The sequence below is a fragment of the Bubalus bubalis genome, chromosome 18 (assembly GCF_019923935.1).
Source record: "Bubalus bubalis isolate 160015118507 breed Murrah chromosome 18, NDDB_SH_1, whole genome shotgun sequence".
Taxonomy (NCBI): Eukaryota; Metazoa; Chordata; class Mammalia; order Artiodactyla; family Bovidae; genus Bubalus; species Bubalus bubalis.
Genome location: NC_059174.1, coordinates 34,219,581 through 34,239,966, shown reverse-complemented (window position 1 = coordinate 34,239,966; position 20,386 = coordinate 34,219,581). Strand labels below are relative to the sequence as shown.

Below are 20,386 nucleotides of genomic sequence, written 5' to 3'. Positions count from 1 at the left end.
CCAGATTGGGGGAGGAGGGACGTGGGGCTGGGAGAGCAGCCCTGCCAGCAGGAGGAGCCTGGGTGATATGACAGCCCTAGGCAAGGGAAGGTGCTCTGCAACCCTGGGTTCAAGTTCCAGCTCTCCTGACACCAAGACTTCCAGGACACTTTGTACACTTACTGCAAGACACACATATCACCTACCTGAGTGAGTAGTGGACATGACCCTGGTGCCAGTCCTGCTCTGAGTGAGCCAGCTCACTGGGGTGGGGGTCACTGTCTGGTCCTGCCTGCTGGAGGGGCACCTGAGCTCTGCAGCAGGGTAGAGGCAACTGGGGTTGATGTCCCCTTTAAAAAAAAAAAGTATTTATTTATTTTTGGCTGCATCAGGTCTTTGTTGTGCAAGCAAGATCTCCTGGCTCAGGAGTTGGGGGTGCTCAGGCTTAGATCCCTGGAGGTATGTGGGATCTTAGTTCCCCCCTCCCCAGGGATTGAACCCTCATCTCCTTCATTGGAAGGCAGACTCTTAACCACTGGACCACCAGGGAAGTCCCTTTTTTTTTTTAAATCGAGTCTTCCATTGTAGCTCAGTCGGTAAAGAATCTGCCTGCAAGGCAGGAGACCCGGGTTTGATTCCTGGGTTGGGAAGATCCCCTGGAGAAGGAAATGGCACCCACTCCACTGTTTTTGTCTGGAGAATCCCAAGGACAGAGGAGCCTGGCAGGCTACAGTTTATGGAGTCTCAAGAGTCGGACATGACTTAGCAGCTAAACCACCACCAAATTCACATTACAATGAACCATTGTAAACTATACAATTCAGTGGTATTTAGTGTATTTGCGATTTCGTGCAATCTCTCTAGTTACAAAATTCTTTCATTACCCCAGCAATATATCCTACCCATTAAACAGTCACTCTCCATTCCCACCCCTACCCCCTCACCTTCCATGCCAATAACCCCATCCCCTGATGAGCCGATAACCATTAATCTGCTCTCTGACTCCATAGATTTACCTATTCTGGATGTATCACATTAAAGCAATCATATGATATGTGACATTTAGTATGTGGCTTCTCTCCCTCTGCATGATGTTTTGGAGTTTCATCTAGGGTGTAGCACATATCAGTACTTACTTTTTATGGTCAAATAATATTTCACTGTGGGTGCAGCAACATTTTTTCTACCCATTCATTCATTGAAGGGCATTTGGGTTGTTTCCTCCTTTTGATTCTTATGAATTACACTGTTGTAAACATTTGTTTATGAGTTCCTGTGTGGTCCTATGTTTTCGTTTCTCTTGGCTGTAGAGCTGGGAATGGAACTGCTGGTAGTAGTTCTATGTTTAATGTTTTGAAAAACAGACAAGCTCTTTTCCATAGTGGTTGGATGATGCCTTGGGCCTGAGCAGCCCTGCTGAGGGGCCTGTGGGCTGAGGATCCCAGGGCGTATGTTGGGGATAACTCTCAGGTAGGCTGACTCTCTGGAAGTGGCCTCACGTGGCAGCGGTGGAGGCAGGGCACTACCCTCCACTGGGCCTGAGACTCCTGGGCAGGGATGATGGAAGAAACGGGGCAGGAAGACTCCTTGTAGCAACTCAAATCCTGTATTCCACACCCAGGGAAGACGTGACTTCAGAGCCAGCCCTCCTGCCCTGAGATCCTGGCTCTGCCAGGTGGCAGCTATGTGACCTGGTACAAGTTACTTCACAGTTCCAGGCCTAGTTTTGTCTTCCATTAAACAGTGATGATAAGAGGAGCCACCTCACAGGGTTCAAGTGAGGTTACAGTGCGAAAACATGAGGTATGAAATCAGAGGTAAGGGGAGCCTGTTCTTGTGTCAGAACAGGATGTCCGGCTCTCTGCTGGCTTGGGAGACCCCCACCCCATGGGCCCCAGTGTCAGGAACATGACTGGCTGGGAGTGAGAGGTGGGGGGATGGGTGGAGAGTACAATGCACTGGCAAATATTTGCTAAATCGAACAGCTGAATGTGCTGTTCATTGAGGGACTGGGTGAGGGTCATGGCTGGACTGGAAGCCAGATCCTCTCCTGGAGTTCCAGCTCACACCTCAATTTGGAGAGCCTGAAGACCAAATTTCTCTCCTGCCAGAAACAACCAGGGCAGCTTCCTGAATCCTCTTTGGAAATTTCCCTGGTGGGGCCATTCCCTCTCTCAGAATCCCAGGTACATGCAAGGGCTCATGAGAGAGAGACTGAGAAAGAGGAAGGTGGGTGATGGAGGGAGGTAACCAGCCACAATGAGATACCACTACACATCCATTAAATTAATCGAATGTAAAAGACTGATAAGACGAGGTGCTGGTAAGAATCTGGAGTAATTGGAACTCACATATATGGCTAATGAGTATGCAAAAATGGTATAGTCAAGTTGGAAGGCAGTTTGACATTTTCTTTCAAAGTTAAGCACACACTTTCCATATGACTCAGTGAATCCACTGTTAGCTATTTGCATGTGTGCTAAGTTGCTTCGGTTGTGTCCAACACTTTGCAACCCTATGGACCAGACTATAGCCCTCCAGGCTCCTCTTTCCATGGGATTCTCCAGGCAAGAATATGGGAGTGGGTTACCATGCTGTCCTCCAGGAATTGAACCTGTGTCTCTTATGTCTCCTGCAGTGACAGGTGGGTTCTTTATTGCTCCTGCCACCTGGGAAGCCCTAGCAATTTACTATTTATGAAATGAAAGCATATGTCCAGGGACTTGTCTGAAAATGTTCATAGCGACTTTGTTGAAAATAGCCTAAAAATGCTCAGTTGCTTCAGTCGTGTCCGACTCTTTGGGACCCCATGGACTGTAGTCCACCAGGCTGTTCTGTCCATGGGATTCTCCAAGCAAGAATACTGGAGTGGGTTGCCACTTCCTTCTCCAGGGGATCTTCCTGACCCAGGGATGGAACCCATGTCTCATGTCTCCTGAATTGGCAGGTGGGTTCTTTACCACTAGCGCCACCTGGGAAAAAGTAGAAATCACTCAACTGTGCATCAGTGGATGAATGGGTAAAATGTGGCATGTCATATATGGAATCCTATTCAGCAAGAAAAGAGAAAAACTACTGGTTGAATCTCAAAAACATTATGCTGAGAGACAGAATCTGGTAAAAAAAAAAAAAACAATTTATATGAAGCTTTAAAAAAGGCAAACTATAGCAACAGAAAGCAAGTTAGTATTTGTGTGGAACCAGGTTCGGGGCAGTGCCAGGGTGCACAAAGGAACTTTTCTGAGCAATGGATGCATCCTAAAACTTGATGTGATGGTGGTTGTACGTCTTATACATTTATCCAAATTTGTAAAACTGTACACCCATTTCACACCTAAAATGGGTGAATGTGTATGTGAATTATTCCACAATAAAGCTGTTCAAAAAATCAGTTTACCTAAAACTAGTCCTGGGAGTCCACTTTTGGGAAGTATACTGTGCATAGCAGGACTGAAAAACAGAAGCATGCATGCCAACAGATGCTTTCAGGATGCTGGGGAAGCATTAGAACCAGGCAGTGTTCATGAGAACGGGCTTCCCTAGTGGCTCAGTGGTAAAGAATCCACCTGCCAATGCAGGAGGTGTGGGTTCAATCCCTAGGTTGGGAAGATCCCCTGGAGAAGGAAATGGCAACCCACTCCAGTATTCTTGCCTGGGAAATCCCATGGACAGAGGAGCCTGGCGGCCTACAGTCCATGGGGTCGCAAAGAGTCGAACAAGACTTAGAGATGAACTAACAAGAACAACAAAACAAAGTGTTCTTTAGAAGGAAGTCTCCTTTCTCATCCAGAGTTGGTCATCTCAAGCTCAAGGGTGTACTTGTGTGCCATCTGGTGTCTATAGTGGGCAATGCATGAATCTCCATCCTTCAAGCCCAACTTCAGGGGGCTCTGATTGGGCTGAACACAGTGGGTAGAAAGAAGGGGGACATTTCTCCTGGGAAACCTGGTACTCAGAGGGTCAGAGGTAGGGAGTCCTGGATCTATGAGAAGAGGGATACAACCTCTTATTGATATAAAGAAAGTGCTTTGGTGGAACAAAGAGGCAGAATGAACATAATTGGTGCCTTTGCATATTGAGATGAAATATAAGATAGGGTTTTGGTGGGGGGGGGGTGGGAAGAGATGGTGAAAAGGAATTAAAAGTTTAGGGAGAATGAGGTCCATAGGAAAACTAATCATGTCAATGCCCACAGTGAGTTGGGGAATGCTCAGCAGAGGGGATGGTTGGGTGAGGCGGGGAGGGTCGGCAGTAACAAGGGGGATTCTAAAAAGCAAAGGAGACCTCCCTGGATGAAGAAGCCATTGGGAGCCAACAGACAAGTCTCTTCTCCTAAAATCCTAGATCTTCTGACCCCTCAATCCTGCTTCCAGGAAATATCCCACAGATAAACCTCTTCACGGATGTGCTACGATCATGTAAAGTCTGGGCCCTACAATGTCTGCAGAATCACTGAAGATAAAGACAGGCTTCAGGAGACAGTGACTGAAGAACCCGCCCACTTCTCCTGGCCACTGTGCAGCTGGCCCAGGCTCCAGCAGCCCATGGACAAGCCCAATTCTGCTTCCTACAAAAAACAGGGTCAATCACCTCTGTGGGACACTAAGTGAAAGAGAAGTTTGTTTAAAGGTCAACAACAGATGGCACTTAGTCTAGGAAGACAATGGGTGGGGATAGGGACATCGACATTCTGAGTAGTGGGTAGCTTGGGTGGAGGGCGGGGCTGAGATCCTGCTCTCCCAGGATCCTGGTGTCCAGGTTTCTGATTGGCCATTTACAGACGGAGAGCATGGGGGCCTTGCTGAGAGCCAGGTGTGCAAGGTTCCCCAAGCACCTTCCTTCAGAGGTAGAGGAGAGAGAGGCTGGGGAGGCAGTGGAAGTAAGGAAGGGAAGACGGGGCTCAGGGTCCAGTGGAGTGCTAAAGAAAGTAAACTTCCATTAGTGTTTGCTCATGCAGCTTCCTGGGAAGGTTTATTGACTGTGTCTGAGAAGAGGGGACCCGTGGCAGGCTTGCGAACATCAGGCAGTCGGTTCTTCAAGGTTTGCTGGATGGATAGATGGGTAGAAGAATGAATGAATGAATGGCTGTGTGACTGAAGGAAAAAGCTGCTGGCTCCTCACTGGGCATGTGTGGGCACATCTGGCAGAGCCCCACCTATACTCAAGCCCCCAACCCCCCAACCCCAGATGCAGGGAGCTATAGTTCTGTGTGCTTCTCCTTGGTCTCCATTAGCTCCTGTGTCTTCTGGGGTAGGGTCTTCATCCAGAACTGGAGCCTGTGGGCCTTCAGGGCCCGGCCCACTGCAGGCTGCGTGTTCAGCTGCATGTATTGGTCCTCCTGGTCGAACATCGGCCAGTGGGGCAGACCCTCACCATTGGGGTTCCTGTAGACATGAGGGTCACTCTGAGTCCTACCAAGCTCAGATCCAAGCACCCTGACAGGTCAGGCAAGGCAACCAAACAGGGCTTGGGGAATGAGAGGGGAGGTTTCTAGAAGTAGGAAAGAAAGAAACCACCTCCCACTAGAGCATCAGTTCTACAGGCAGGGCAGCCTTTGCTCCTTCCTGACAGAGGGAGGCTCTGTAGGTAACAGCGCTGTCACCGCCGCCCACCCCCCCCACCATCCAGGTCACCCAGAGACGGAAAAAGTGTCCAAGAGGATCTTGGAGCTGGGGAGGGGGCCATGCAATGAAGGACACATACGCTCATGAGTCACCATAGACAGACGAGGGGAGCCCCAAATGGGTTCCAGGCCCTGCCCTCCCCACCATGGGGTTAAAGTAGGGGTGTGACATCTCACTGATTTCGAGCAAAGTTGGCCCAATACTTGATCATCTTCCTGCTCAGCAGCTCCTCCTCCTCCGTGAATCGGACTACAGAGCAAGAAGACAAGGGTCCAGGTCAGGGCAGTTCAGTCCGGCACATGGGTCATTCCCCCATCTCCCCACCATCCCAGGCTCTGCCCTGTCATCCCCAGCCTTCAGCTGTTCCCGCTCCCCAGGCCCTGTCCTTGCCCAAGCCCCATATATTCATCCCAGCCTCTGGCTGACCCGACACTGGGTTCAACCCTGACCTAGAAGGCTCTCTTCTTCTGACACTGGAAGAGATTTAAAAAATAAATAGGAGGGCTTCCCTGGTGGCTCAGCTGGTAAAGAATTCACCTGCAATGAGGGAGACCTGGATTCAATACCTGGGGTTGGGAAGATCCCCTGGAGAAGGGAACAGCTACCCACTCCAGTATTCTGGCCTGGAGAATTCCATGGACTGCATAGTCCGTGGGGTCACAAAGAGTTGGACATGACTGAGTGATTTTAAAAAATAAATAAATAAATAGGAAAAAGAGGGTAGGGAAGAAGGGAAAAAAAAAGAGAGAGAGAGAGAGAGATGCCTTTGAAATATGTTCTCTGCACCCATGCCAGACACCTAAGATCAGGGTGGGGAGAGATGGAGTGTGGGTTCTGGTCTGAAGCGTCCTGGACTCCAAGCTCAGTTTTTTTTTTTTTCCTTTCCTTTTCTTCTTCTTCTTTTTTAAAATTTCCTTTTCTTTTTTGTACCTGCAGCATGCGGGACTGTAGTTTCCCAGCCAGGGATTGAACCTGTGCCCCCTGCATCGGGAGTGTAGAGTCTTAACCACTGAACCATCAGGGAAGTCCCTGGAGCTCAGTCTTTCCAGTTGTCAGATCTTGGACACCTGATCCCGTCCTCTCTCAGAGCCTTAGTTTTCTCATGATTGCCCTCACCCAGGGTCTCAGGGAGCATCCCACGTCCTGGGAACAAGGAGCCCCACCCAGGATGACTCACTTTGCTCATTCCTGAAGAGGAAGCGAACCTCATCTCCATGGTCTGCCCTCACATAGCTTGGCCTGATATCCTTGAAGAAGCTGGACTGATGTTGGAACTCATAGAAGTAGACAGGGGCATGGGAACCTGGGGAGGTAGGGCAGATGGGCCATGACATGGCGGCCCCTCACTGGGAGCCTTCCTGCATGATCCATGGTGATGACATAGCTAGGTCCAAAGCTGGTTGGAATCTGGACAATGGGGTGAGGGAGTCCCAGGCTGGAGCAATGGCAGTGGGAAGGGCCTGGGTTCAAATCGTGGCCTTGGAACTTCCTAGGGTGTGGTCTTGGGCAAGTCACTGAAGGTCACTGAACTCTTTTCCTCCTCTGTAAAATGGGATAAATGTCTGTCTCTTAGACTAGCCATGAGGATTCACCGAGATGAAGGATCTCAAGTGCCTGGCACCTGGGGCCCAATAAATACATATGGGTGGGGACCTGGACACTGGTAGACCTCCCCTGACACCTGCAGCTCCAAGCTGCCCCCCTGCCACTCTGGCCTTAGTTACAGATGTACTCACGATGAAACATTGCTACTTGGAGTGCAGGGATCACAAAAATGTAGTCCCCCATCATCTCATGGAACTGGTTTTGGAGGGTTTGGTGGTCTTCACTGTCCTCTATGTACTCCTCCATCAACAGCTCACCAAACTCAGGAGGCATAGTCTGCCCCAGGTGGATGAGGGAGTCAGGTTAGGCAGGCTGGCAGGGGCTGGGAGGCAGCAGGGGCAGAGGTGGGAGATGGATTCTGGGTTGGGATTGGGAACTGAGGACAGGGGCCAAGCTCTGGTGGAGGTGGGGGCAGGTATTGCATAGACAGGATATCTGGGTGATGGGTTCCCCGTGCCTTGGGATAGGAAAGGAACCCCTCCCCATGAGGGCAGGTCCACAAGAACCTCACCATCATTGTTGACAATTCCTGCAAGGCATGCCTCACGGACTCTCTGCTTATTTCCCTCCTGGTGTCAGAATCGTTCATGGTCTGGGTGGTGGGAGAGACTCAAGTTGGAAATAGGATGGGCCCAGAACTATGAAGCCCTGAGGACTTCCCATTGGATGGGCTCCCAGGCACCTGGAGGCTTGGGAGTGGGCCTCACCAAGGGGATGATCCAACCGTACTCATCATTGTTGACACCAATGATGCTGGGGACAGGTTGAAAGTCGTCAGAGGCCAGCAGCTCCAGGGGGTGCTTGGGCAGGAAGATCCCATCCACCACGCCGGGGATGATCTTGATGAGCTAAGGATACTCAAGGTCAGGTCGCAGACACTTTCTGATGCCACAGACATCATGCACCCCTTCCTGGTTCATCCCAGGATGCTCACACCCACCCCAGAGGTCTTACATCTGCCTCACCATGGCCTGGTCTCAATTCGCACCTCATCTCCTGTAAGGGAGGCTTACAGGAGGCTCCTGTAAGAGGGCTATAAGGACACCACAGTGTGGAGCTAGAAAAACTTGCCCGGGACAGTGAAGGGTACCCAGGCTTGCCTGCCGCACACCTGATTGCCCCTCCCTTCAAAGCCACATCCATTCAGCCAAACCTTGTTGATGGCCAGAACCTCCTCTTCATTCTTGTGCCGCAGGCAGTCCACCAGGGCCTCTGAGTCAATCTGGCCACAGGCAGACAGGTTGGCTACCACCTGTGAAGAGATCAGGCAGTGGTCGGCTCATCCTTCCAGGTAGGGGAGAGAGGTATGCCTAATGCCCCAGGTGCAGGCAGGTGTACCCCCAAATCTCACAGAGTATTGTGAATGGATTTCTACAGGGTTGAAATTGTCCCAACCTCCCTGTTGCTCAGAGGACTCAGCTGGGGTGGGGGGATGGGTGCCATCCCACTTTCCTAGATGGTCCTGCCTCTGATGGGGGTCCCAGGGCAGAGGTTCTGTGGGCCATGGAACACATTCAGCCTCTGAGCTGACAGAGTCCTGTGAATTCTGACCCCTGAACAATCCCCAGGTAGGTGGCTGTTCCCAAGGTCCTCTGATGGCAGGGGAGTCCCTGTTATCTCCACTTAACAGACAGCATAATGGGCTGAGCGCTAAGAGATGCAGGGAGCAGGTCTGGGCTTTCCACAGGTGAGGGCACTCACTTTGGTGACCTTGTCAGATGAGTTGATGGTGAAGCCAGGCAGCAGGGCCACGCCACTCTCCATGATGGCGCCATGGAAGAGTCCTTGGGACATGGGGGATATGACATGCAAAGAAACGCTTATGCCACCCGCAGACTCGCCAAAAATTGTGACACGGCCAGGGTCGCCTCCAAAGTAGGCGATATTCTGCTGGACCCAGCGCAGTGCGGCCACTTGATCCAGGTAGCCCCAGTTACCAGTTGCGTGCTTGTCTCCAGTGCTGAGAGGTGGCAAGGATGAGGGTCATGGGACTGTCCTAGCTCCATCAGTCCACGTTGCCCAGCCCAGCCCAGCCCCAGACTCACTTGAAGAAGCCCAGCAAACCCAGGCGGTACTGGATAACGACCACCACCACGTCTCCAAAGGCTGCCAGCGCAGAGCCGTCATACATGGATGCCATGCCCAGGACAAGCCCGCCACCATGGATCCACACCATCACCTGGGCAATCCGAGGTATAGTTACCCTGTGGCTCCCACCTGGCCCTAAACCCCACCAGGGCTGCTACCTAAACTAACCACCACTTTGACTCTGCTCACCTAACCACATGGACAGAACTCTAGCAAGACACAGTAGTGTCTTCATTACCTGGACTGAAGGTGACCCACGTTCTATCAGGAAAGCCCGCCTCCCACGTGTAAGGCCTGTCCCACTTACCAGAGCCTGGCCCCATTTCCCCCAGAACCCTCTGAGGTGGAAAGAAAAGGGGTGTTTCTCTGATCACCTTACATGCATGCACATTAATTAAAAGAGCACTCCATTCTCACTGGCCCAATGGATAATCCAAGACTGGGGTCTCTGGCCACCTCAAAGTGCAGGCCTTAGGCACGGTACCTGACTGGGTCCTGGGTATGAGTTGGTTGGGTGAGTCCAGGGTCCCTCCTAGGGACACAGTTTCTGACCTCTGAGAGCAGCCAGGGTTTTGTGACCCTGTGCCGAAGGGTCAGCCATCCATGCTGGGTAAGAAGGACTCAGTGTCTGAACAGGGTCCACGTGCAGTGGGGCTCAAGCTGATCTTGTCCTTTTCAATCTTCTTGCAGAAGAAACGTCCTCCCACCCCTCACCCAGTTATGTCCTGGCACTCACAGGCAGATTGGAGCCCTCATGGGAATGGGCAGGTGTGTGGATGTTGAGGTACAGACAATCTTCAGACATGGAGGTAGAAGGCAGGGTCACATTCCATAGTTCCATTCTTTTCATGCCATTGGGGTCCTGGGGACACCTGGTGGCCGTGGCAGGCAGTTAGTCCTGGGGCTGTGCAGTAGCTGTAACCAGATTCTGGGCCCCGATTTACTCCCAGCTACTTGGTCCAACTTTCTCTGATGCCCCACTTACATGTGATCCCTCCCTAAAGGACCTTTGCACCAGGTTACAGTCCACAGACTCTGGGAAAGCTGGGATGGAGCCCCGTCTTCCAGGGAAGCCTCAAGTTTATGAGGGCCTTGGATACTATCCTCCTGAGGCTGAGAAATCTTGACTCTTGAGGGCCTCTATGAGAACTGTTGGTTGCCTGTGTTGACATTCACCACCATATCCCTGTACTCACACAGACCTGGGACAGGAGAGTAGCCCGTACACATGTGGTGCCACAATGAATGGCTTAATTTCTCAAGAGAAGAGCAGTGCAATGTCCTTTAAAAACCTCAAGTCAATCTCTCAGAAAACCTCATCTCTCCCTCAAAGTTTCCAGCTGCAAGAACATTCACACATTCCTTGGTCAATGCCTTGAGCTCTGGGCCAGGTTGCAGTTGTGGCACCTGGCCCTGTTGGTTGGCACAGTGACTGTGAAGACTCAGGTCTGCCACTCCTTGGGAATCTACAGTATGAGCTGCTAGAATCAGGAGCTCCTACAAGGGTCAAACCTCTTCCAGAACCACTTTCTCTGGTGTCAGAGATCACTTGGTATGATTAAAACTTAGGGAGTTACATGTCTCTGCTTGTCCCTTCAGCATGTAGATCTAATGCTCTTTTGAGTGCTAAGCCCTCAGTCTGGGAAAGTTACTTTGCTCTTTCAAGCTTCAGCATGCTTATCGGAAAAATGCATTCAAATATCCATCAAACTCAGAAGGAAAACTGGCTGTGGCTTAGATGAAATAACAACTGCAACCTGGCCCAGAGCTCAAGAGTACCCTCTATACCAGGGTCTAAAGTTCCCGGACCTCCTGCTTACTTGGCTGGCTGGGAAGTCCCATCCTTTACACCACTCCAAGATTCTGGGGGCTCCGGGGGTGCAAATCGCAGAGGCCCTACAGGTGGCTTGGCAAAGGGAATTCCCAAGAAGGTGTGGACCCCCACATCAGCATTCTTCACGTAGACAAGGCTCCCCTGTACCTTCCCTGTGTGTGTGGTCCGGACAGGGCGGGTAGAGTCCTGGCCTGTGGGCACAGAGATGGACATCAGGGTTGGGTCTCCCCATTCAGCTGCCTTCCCAGACTGTTGATGTTTTCACCTCCTTCCTGTCCTCAGCTCAGCTCAAGGGACACTGATCTACCAATACTTGCTTTACAGATTCCCTGCCTGTAATTCTGCCCTGCCCCCACTGCCTTTACTGCTCCAGCCTTTTCCATCAGGCTCAGTGTACCTCTCTGGGGCTTGGCATCATGGTTTAGCCCCAGGAGCCTCAAATAGCCATATGAGTTTGATGGGGGTGAGAGTGTCCCTTCCACTTACTGTGTGCAGGTCTAGGAGCAGCAGGAGAACTGTAGGAATCAGACAGACAAGATTCTTGTCCTTAAGGATCTCACACTCCAGGTGGCAAGAATGACATAAAGTATTCCCCAAATAAAGAGTGATGTTATGAGGAGAACTACAGAGGAAAGGGCAGCTGTGTCTAGAACATTAGAAAGCACAGCCCGCCCTGCTAAAGGGATCTGGCAACCAGGAAGAGATTAAGAGTCACCTAACACCTTTGCCTCATTGCAGCCAAGAAAGCAACATGGGTCACCAGCAGCTCTATTGGATCCATCAGAGAAAATTCGGCCAGAGTTCTCGCTCTTGCTGGGTCTGCTCAAACCACCATGGTCTGATCCAAAAATACGGCCTCAAAATGTGCCGCCAGCGTTTCCACCAGTATGCGAACGACATCAGCTTCGTTAAGTTGGACTAACTGGACTTGCTTAAATGGATCGTCCAGCACATCTACCTTATGCAGAAACAATACTAGTTCTTTGAAAATAAAAGTTTAAAAATTTAAAAAAAGAAAGAAAGTCACCTAACAGTTGGGGAGCTGAAATTCCTAATAGATAAAAAATTCTATAAATAAGAAAGATGACAGCAACGTACATTTGGCAAAAGAACATGAAATGGTGAAAGTGCGTGTTCAGATAGAATGAGGAATACCAATAAATAGGTCTTACACAAATGAGGAGATATTTGTCTCAATCATGCTAAGAGAAACGCATACTGAAATCTGAATGTGATGTCAGCAACTTATTTTGTCACAGAAAGCAAGACAATCAGACATTGTATGTTTTCTATTGGAAGTCCATTGTACCACATATGAAGCAGTCTTGACCCTAAACAAAACAAAGCAAAATGTAAAATCTGAATTTGATCGAGACTCTAGAATATAAATACAAATTTACAGGCACCCAGGGGGCAGAGAAACAGTTAAAAGACACCATATCAGCAAAATCCAAACTCTGTTATATGTGGAATTTAAAAAATGATACAAATGAACAAAACAGAAACAGATTCATGGACACAGAAAACAAATTTATGGTTACCAAAAGGAAAAAGGGGGGAGGGATAAATTAGGAGTTTGGGATTAACATATACACTATGCTGCTGCTGCTGCTGCTAATTCGCTTCAGTTGTGTCCGACTCTGTGCAACCCATGGACTGCAGCCTACCAGGCTTCTCCGTCCATGGGATTCTCCAGGCAAGAACACTGGAGTGGGTTGCCATTTCCTTCTCCAATATACACACTGCTACTGCTGCTAAGTTGCTTCAGTCGTGTCCGACTCTGTGCGACCCCATAGACGGCAGCCCACCAGGCCCCGCCGTCCCTGGGATTCTCCAGGCAAGAACACTGGAGTGAGTTGCCATTTCCTCCTCTAATGCATGAAAGCGAAAAGTGAAAGTGAAGTCTCTCAGTCGTGTCCGACCCTCAGCGACCCCATGGACTGCAGCCTTCCAGGCTCCTCCGTCCATGGGATTTTCCAGGCAAGAGCACTGGAGTGGGTTGCCATTGCCTTCTCCAATATACACACTACTATATATAAAATAACCAACAAGGGCCTAGAGCCCTTATACAGCACAGGGAACTCTACTCAATATCTCAGAATAATCTATAAGGGAAAAAAATATGAATATGTTTATCACTGAACCACTTTACTGTACGCCTGAAACTAACTTAACATTATAAATCAACTATACTTCAAGAAAACAAACAAAAATAACCCAAATCCCAACTCTGGGATCCTCTCCAGAATAAACTAATTTCTTCAACACAACAACAAAATCACAAGGAAAACAGAAGCGAGGCAGAGAAGGAATCTGAAGATTGAGCTTCATGAAATACTTCAAAAAGACAGGTAATAATAAATGTTGGAAAGGATGTGGAAAAACTGGAACCTTCATACATTGCCAGTGGGAAAGGAAAATGGTGCAAGTGCTTTGGAAAACATCCTGTAGTTCTTCAAAAAGTTAAACATAGAGTTACCAAATGACCCAGCAATTCCACTCCTAGGTATAAACTCAAGAGAATTGAAAACATGTCCACACAAAAACTTGGGTATGGATGTTCATAGTAGGATTATTTATAATAGCCAAAAAGTGGAAAGAATCCAAATGTCCATCAACTGATAAATGGATTGATAAAATGTACCATATCTACACAATAGAATATATTATTCAGCAATAAAAAGAATTACCAAACATTCTACAACACAGATGAACCTTGAAAATATGCTAAGTGAAAAAAGCCAGTTCTAAAGGACCACATATTGGATGATTCAATTTATACAAAATCACAATTGGAATATTCATAGAGACAAAATGTTGGGGCAAAGGGAAATCAATGTGGTAAACTCCATAAATATACTAAAAACCATATTAAAATATGTGTTTATTTTATTTCTTTGGCTGTGCTGGGTCTTAGTTGTGGCACATGGGATCTTTTTTAGTTATGGCATGTGGGATTTAGTTCCCCGTGCTGTGCTGTGCTTAGTTGCTCAGTTGTGTCCAACACTTTGCGACCCCATGGACCGTAGCCCGCCAGGTTCCTTTATCCATGGGGATTCTCCAGGCAAGAATACAGAGTCTGTTGCCATGCTCTCCCTCAGGGGATCTTCCCAACCCAAGGATCGAACCCAGGTCTCCCTCATTGAGGGCAGATTCTTTACCATCTGAGCCACGAGGGAAGCCCAAACATACTGGATTGGGTAGTCTATCCCTGCTCCTGGGGAATTTCTTGACCCAGGAATCAAACCAGGGTCTCCTGCATTGCAGGCAGATTCTTCACCAGATGAGCTACCAGGGAAGTCCCTAGTTCCCTGACCAGGGATCAAACATGTGCTCCCTGCATTGGGATCACGGAGTCTTAGTCACTGGCCACCAGGGAAGTCCCTACAAACCATATTAAATGCTATGTGAATTATATCTCAAATTTGCTATTAAAAAAAGAAGCACAGCTACCAGTTCTTAAAGTATGAACCTTATATAAATCATGGTTTTAAAAAATGTCATAAATATCATGAGATAACACGAAAAAACAATGTTTGACTAGATGTTTGATTACATTAAGAAATTATGAGAGATATACACCTTTTCTTTTAGTAGGACATGATTAAAAAAATTTACAAGTGATGTGATGTCTGGGATTTGCTTCAAATAATAGTGCAAAGGAGAGGCGATAATCCAAACAAAACTAAGTTGCCCAGGTCTTGATAACTGTTGAAGGCATACTAAGTCTGCTATATTACTCTCCCTACCTCAGATGGGAAGCCCTGCAGTGCTATGTGACCTCAGGCAGTCCTGACCCTCTCTGTGCCTCAGGGTGCAGGGAGGTATCCAATCAGGCTCCCAATTCCTCTGGTGCTATCTCCACTGGTTCCCAGCTCCTTGGCACCTTTCTTCCTGCATGCTCAGGTTCTGTCTGCAGAATTTGGCAGATCTGAGCCTGGTTTCATAATAAAAAGTGTTCATTTTTTTTTTTTAAAGAAAGAAAACAAAAAACAGCCTCACGTGACTGTACTACCCTATACCTATTAGATTTACACGGATTAACATGCTTGATGACACATAGTGTGGGTGAGGCCAGAGTCAGCAGCTATTCTCACACTCCATAGAGGGCAATTGAGCAATGCCTTTTCAAGTCAGAAGGCCCACCATTCTCCCAAGGAACATGCTGCTCTCTAGTTCCCGGTGGGATGAAATGTCTATCTATGTGATTCACTGCCTCCACCAGCCTCTAATGCTGGTTGTTCGTTATAGCAAAGGACAAAACCTGCTAAAATGTTCCTGATCAGAGGCTGGTTACATTGAGGATGCTTACTTCTTGAAGAGAAGGCCTTTCATTAAACACTATGAAGAAGTTCTACCACGATGGGGTGTGGAGGTCACTCCTGGGGTCAAGAAGTGGAAAAGCCAGGGACCAGAAAGGGAGGCAATGGGTGACCATTTAGGTGAAAACCAAGGATGCATGCACACACCCATTCTTGGGTGAACTCCTGTGTGGAAAGCCCTGGAGATCTAGATGGTCCCTGTCGAAAAGCTAGGACTTGGTAGAACAGGAGAGGGACAGACCCATCACCTGTACTTATCAATTCTTCTGCTCTAAAAGTGGGTCCAATCCAACACAGCAACATTTTTAAAAAGAGGCCTCAGCCAAGCTTAGCAGATTGTGGTGCTGGAAGATTCCGGGGACCTCCTAGAGTCTGGTCAGCAAGGGGTAAGGGTGGAAGCCCAGTGGGGTGGGCCACGGGGGAGTCCATGAGTGGACCCTTCCTGGGCAGATTGGACTGGGAGGGGACAAGATAGTCAAGTGTCACAGGCAGAGAACCTCTAAATTACATGATCATAGGGTTCAAGAGCAGGTACAGGAGCTGGGGCTGTGCCCGGGTACTGTGCCCACAAAGCCTAAGCTACTTATCAGTAAAAGCTACTGATAAGGGTTGGCACAAAGAGTTATAACCTTTGCCCTGAAGGCTAAGGCATACCCTCATCTCGGGTGGGTGCATGGGGTGAAGAGGATGGTGCAGTCTCTTCTGCTAGATGTAGCTGCTGGGGATGGGGGCCTCTGTAGCCTGAGCCAGTAACCTTGCCTACAACTCCGTGGAGAGAGATTCAGAGGCTGTCAGAACGTCCCTCTGGCCAAGGTTGCAACGCTCAGAGCCAAACGGTGGCAGGAAGGTATTATTATTGTTGATGCTATCACCGATCAGCTCAAGCTCCAGCACGAACACTTGAAGGGAAATGTTCCAAATAACTTCCCACCCCGCCCGGCTGCGTCTCACACCCTAGAGCCCGTTTGCCCCTCAGCGTAACTAGACCTGGGGCAGGCCAGACTTTTTCTCGCCTCTGGGGACGCAGAGATGCGTGGGCTCACGGTTCTGGTACTGTAGCGCTCCAGCGGCTCCCACCTCCCCGACGCCAGTACCCGCTCTCCCACCCCCACCCCCATCCCCACAGCTTCTGCAGAATTTGGCCAAGTCCTACCTACCCCGGTCCCTATGTCGCCCTGCGCGGGAGCCTCACCCTGGCCCGGGACGAGGAGAAGCAAGAACCCGAAGGCCACGGCCCTCAGACGCAAGCGAGGCCCGTCCGACTTCATCGTGAGCTCAGAGGTCTTTTCTGCACTACCGGCGGGCACACGGCTTTTCATTAAGAGGCTGCGCGAGGACCGGTCCAGCCAGGATTCGACCAGTCAGTGCCTCGCCCAGATCTGGAGTTTGGACTGGGCAGGGCGTAGGCAGGAGCAAAAGTGGGTTTGGCAGGAGAGCGGGACTAAATGGGTTAAGACCAGTGGCAGGCAGGGGCTAGCACAACCGCTTCCCTTCTGTCTGGGTCCCCTTGGGCTTCCTTCGAAGAGGCATTGAGGCTTCCGCAGTTCCTCCGCAATACCAAGACCCCTCTCCCCAAACTTGCGTTCAGTGTCCCTACAGTCACAGGCTCGACAAATGTAGGGCGGGGGCGGGGGGAACGGGTGCGAGGAGCGCGGAGAGGGAGCAATAAGCTGTAATTGGGGAAACCGGGAGCGTTTCCTTGAGGAGGGGCACAATCAGAATTCCCACAGACAAGAGATATCAAAACGACTTTCGTTCAGAGGGAAAGGAACCGCTCGAGTAAAGGCAGGAAAACGTGACTGTCAGTCATTCCAAAAACTCCTCCTTGTTTTCAGGGATCGATTTCCTGGGTTCACCTTCATCCCCTTATTGTTTCTGGTCTGAGGGTCTCCTTGAGCCCCCCGCCCTACTCAGCAAAGGTACCCCTTTTGAAAGGCACACTTGATCGTGGCACTCATCTTAAGGACACCCTCAACCTCATCCCGGGTCTTTCCCTGTCCCCAGCTCTTTCCAAAATCGAGGTCAGTTATTTATACATTGGACAAACATTTAAAGAACGTCTGCTGGTCCGCGTGCTGGAGACTGGGAGAGCACTCTCGGGCCCCAGGTGCAGATGGAGCTGCAGGTGCGTGTCCAGGAAGTTCCGAAACGCAGTGAGCGGTGCCAGGGCAGACAGGCAAGTCTAGGCAACTGCCCAGCCTAAGGGGCAGGTTTCTCGGGGGAAATGATGCCTGGCTCGATCTCATTCGGATCTTCAGTGCTCCAGCCTTATCCTGCGGTGCCCAGCACCCTCCCGGCTCGCACATGTACTCCCTTCTCGGTGCCGTTGTTGGAGGCTCTCGGTATATTCCCGGGTCCGGGTGGAGAGCTCACAGCGGCCACCGTCCCACCCATACCCCAGGTGGAGTACGGGCAGCGCCGCGTGTCCCTCGCGTTACCCCGTCACCACGCCACGCCCCCTTCCCGTTCCCCGGAAGTGCGCCGTAGGAGAGGAAGTGCATGCCTACGGTCGCCGGCTGCGGTTCCGCGATGGTGGGCGGCGGCGGGATGGGGGGCAGTCTCCTGGAGAACGCTAACCCCCTCATCTACGAGCGCTCTGGGGACCGGCCAGTGACCGCGGGCGAGGAGGACGAGCAGGTTCCAGACAGCATCGACGCGCGCGAGATCTTCGATATCCGCCTCTGCCGGGCTCGGGGGTGGGGGGCGATTTTCGGGGGCATGGGATGCGGGGGATGAAGTGACGTTGTGTAGTCGGTGGAGCTGTATTAGGGCCGGGCATTCCGGCGGAGGGTTCTCAGTGGGCAAAGGCGCTGAGTTCTCTTTCCTTCACTTGGCACATTTGATTCGCTCCATCAATGACCCGGAGCATCCCCTGACGCTAGAAGAATTGAACGTAGTAGAGCAAGTCCGGGTTCAGGTGAGTCACTCCCAGCATCCGGGGTAGCGACTTGTTCGGGAGAGTCAGAATAGCTCAGCTGTGCACCAAGGGGCTGGTGTGCTTTCAGGACACGGACTCCTCCCTCAGTGGCTCTTTGGAACATTTGCACACCCATTTTATGGATGAGGAAACTGAGGCCCATACTTGTTAGACGACTTGTTTGAAGCAACAGACTAAAAAGAGGGGCTCAGGACTGAACGGGTCAGGACTCCTAACATCCCTCTCCCCAACTAGGTGAGCGACCCCGAGAGCACAGTGGCTGTGGCCTTCACACCCACCATTCCACACTGCAGTATGGCCACCCTTATTGGCCTGTCCATCAAAGTCAAGCTTCTGCGATCCCTTCCCCAGCGTTTCAAGGTGAGTTTGAACTTAGTCCTGGGGGTGGGGCAGCTGTGAGTGTTTGTCACTGAGGAGGATATGGGAGCATGAGTCTGGACATCAGAGAGATCTGAAAGGAACCTGGCTAGCAGAGATGAAATTGGGAGGAGACTTTGCAACTGGATAGGACAAGAATAAAGACCCACACTGGAAAGTGCAGAAAAGTAGTGAGGAGTGTGGCAGTTTGGGCAGTAGGGAGCCACAGATAAGTTTGGAGCAGGGGTGGAGGGTGCAGGCAGGTCTTTAAGTCGGTAGCCATTGGCCAGACATTTGGGTAGTGATGGACTGGCAGTGAGTGGATTTGGAAGGCCAGAGTCCAAAAGAATAATTAGGAAGTAGGATCAACTGGAGGGGGTGAGTGGGGAGAAGGGGGTAGACAGGTGTGTGGGTGCTCAGGCCCACCTCTCTCCCTCCCAGATGGATGTGCACATTACACCAGGGACCCATGCCTCAGAACATGCAGGTAAGTGTGGGCAGGTATTGAAGCATTAGCCCCGAGGCTTCCCCCTTGCCATGATGGTTTCTAGGGCAAGATTGGGGGTATGGCACTAGGCGGATGCTTTAGGTGGCAGCCTAAAGCAAAGTTGGCCTGACTTGAGTCTCCTGTGTTTACCATGTTCTTTCACCCCTGCCTTCTCTCTCTTCTAAGTATATAGGACCAGGGTGTGCCAGGCTTTATAGTGTAGCAGGCAGACGAGAGTGGCCAGGTGGGAAGGGGTCACAAGAAGGTGGGGAAAGTGTGGGCTCAGATGGTTGGGGTAGCCAGATCAAGACTTGGAATCCTGGGAAGGTGACAGGAGGGCTTTGTTGGGGGTTGGGGGGGTTAGATATATTTCACCACTCTCTTCTTTCCACCTAGTGAACAAGCAGCTTGCAGATAAAGAGCGGGTGGCAGCTGCCCTAGAGAACACCCACCTGCTTGAGGTTGTGAACCAGTGTCTGTCAGCCCGGTCTTGAGCCTGGATTTTTGCTCCCAGCCCCATGCAGGGCTCATGGCCTTGTTTTCTTGAATCATTGACAATAAGAAACTAACATTTTGCATTTTGTAATAAACCCTTAATTTATATTCATTTCCCAGGGTGCCTGAGAGTCTTTCATCTCTGTGGGGTCACTCTCGATTTGGGATGGAGGTGGTAGTGAGTGCCTATACAGGATGAGTCAAGGAGGATTGGTTCATTTTAAAAATTTCTCCCAATGATTTGATTGGGAAAAGTTGCAAGTATGCCAAAAAATTGAAAGAAGAAGGTAGCACACAGTCTTGTATACCCACCACCTAGATTTAACAGTTCTTAATGTGTTACAACACTGGCTTTATTTATATGTGTGGAGAATATAAATATGCCTGACAGTAAACTGCAGACATATGACCCTTCACTTCTAAGTACTTCATCTTATGTCTCCTAAGATTAAGCCTGTAACCACAGTACTGTTATCTGGTCCCAAAGCAAACAATTCCCTGACACTAATATCTAATATCCAGTCATATATGAATTTCCCCACAGTGTCATTCATAGTTCGTTTAATCAGGCTCCAGTCAAGTTCCATGTATTGCACTTGGTTGTCATCTCTTTAGCCTCTTCTAGAACTATCTCCCCACCTCCCCACCTTTTAATCT

At 50.0% G+C, this 20,386-nt stretch overlaps 3 protein-coding genes across 5 annotated transcripts; 2 read left to right on the top strand and 1 right to left on the bottom strand.

The window, feature by feature from the left end:
* Positions 1-4,917: 4,917 nt before the first annotated feature.
* On the bottom strand, positions 4,918-16,829 carry CES2 (carboxylesterase 2). 3 transcript variants are annotated; one of them, XM_025268801.3, is made up of 12 exons: positions 16,606-16,829; positions 11,117-11,321; positions 10,033-10,168; positions 9,254-9,387; positions 8,910-9,168; positions 8,362-8,460; positions 7,916-8,056; positions 7,720-7,800; positions 7,340-7,484; positions 6,781-6,906; positions 5,780-5,852; positions 4,918-5,363 (listed from the first exon to the last, which is right to left on the bottom strand). In XM_025268801.3, exons 1-12 carry the CDS (start codon positions 16,769-16,771, stop codon positions 5,177-5,179), a joined length of 1,752 nt encoding a protein of 583 aa, XP_025124586.3. In that variant the 5' UTR covers positions 16,772-16,829; the 3' UTR covers positions 4,918-5,176. The 3 variants fall into 3 exon arrangements, with proteins under 3 accessions (XP_025124586.3, XP_006072144.3, XP_044787959.2); XM_006072082.4 differs by having other exon boundaries at positions 16,645-16,825; XM_044932024.2 differs by having other exon boundaries at positions 16,610-16,824.
* On the top strand, positions 11,873-12,052 carry LOC102391946 (40S ribosomal protein S29-like). Its single transcript, XM_006072081.3, has one exon. The coding sequence runs from the start codon at positions 11,882-11,884 to the stop codon at positions 12,050-12,052; it is 171 nt and encodes a 56-aa protein (XP_006072143.1). The 5' UTR covers positions 11,873-11,881.
* A 1,086-nt stretch (positions 16,830-17,915) lies between the features above and the next one.
* Positions 17,916-19,841, top strand: CIAO2B (cytosolic iron-sulfur assembly component 2B). The gene is made up of 5 exons (XM_006072083.4): positions 17,916-18,123; positions 18,290-18,369; positions 18,625-18,750; positions 19,189-19,234; positions 19,631-19,841. The coding sequence occupies exons 1-5, from the start codon at positions 17,952-17,954 to the stop codon at positions 19,726-19,728; spliced, it is 522 nt and encodes a 173-aa protein (XP_006072145.2). The 5' UTR covers positions 17,916-17,951; the 3' UTR covers positions 19,729-19,841.
* Positions 19,842-20,386: the final 545 nt, after the last annotated feature.

Bases quoted from the DNA above. Each gene is read 5' to 3' on its own strand.
- LOC102391946 (XM_006072081.3), top strand. From the start codon at position 11,882: ATGGGTCACCAGCAGCTCTATTGGATCCATCAGAGAAAATTCGGCCAG.
- CES2 (XM_025268801.3), bottom strand. From the start codon at position 16,771: ATGAAAAGCCGTGTGCCCGCCGGTAGTGCAGAAAAGACCTCTGAGCTC. The intron at 8,461-8,909 runs GTGAGTGCCCTC...ATCTCTTCACAG, and splicing joins CATCTGACAAGGTCACCAAA to GTGGTAGCCAACCTGTCTGC. The intron at 7,801-7,915 runs GTGAGGCCCACT...CCCACCACCCAG, and splicing joins ACGGTTGGATCATCCCCTTG to ACCATGAACGATTCTGACAC.
- CIAO2B (XM_006072083.4), top strand. From the start codon at position 17,952: ATGCCTACGGTCGCCGGCTGCGGTTCCGCGATGGTGGGCGGCGGCGGG. The intron at 18,124-18,289 runs ATATCCGCCTCT...TTCACTTGGCAC, and splicing joins CGACGCGCGCGAGATCTTCG to ATTTGATTCGCTCCATCAAT. The intron at 18,751-19,188 runs GTGAGTTTGAAC...TCTCCCTCCCAG, and splicing joins CCCTTCCCCAGCGTTTCAAG to ATGGATGTGCACATTACACC.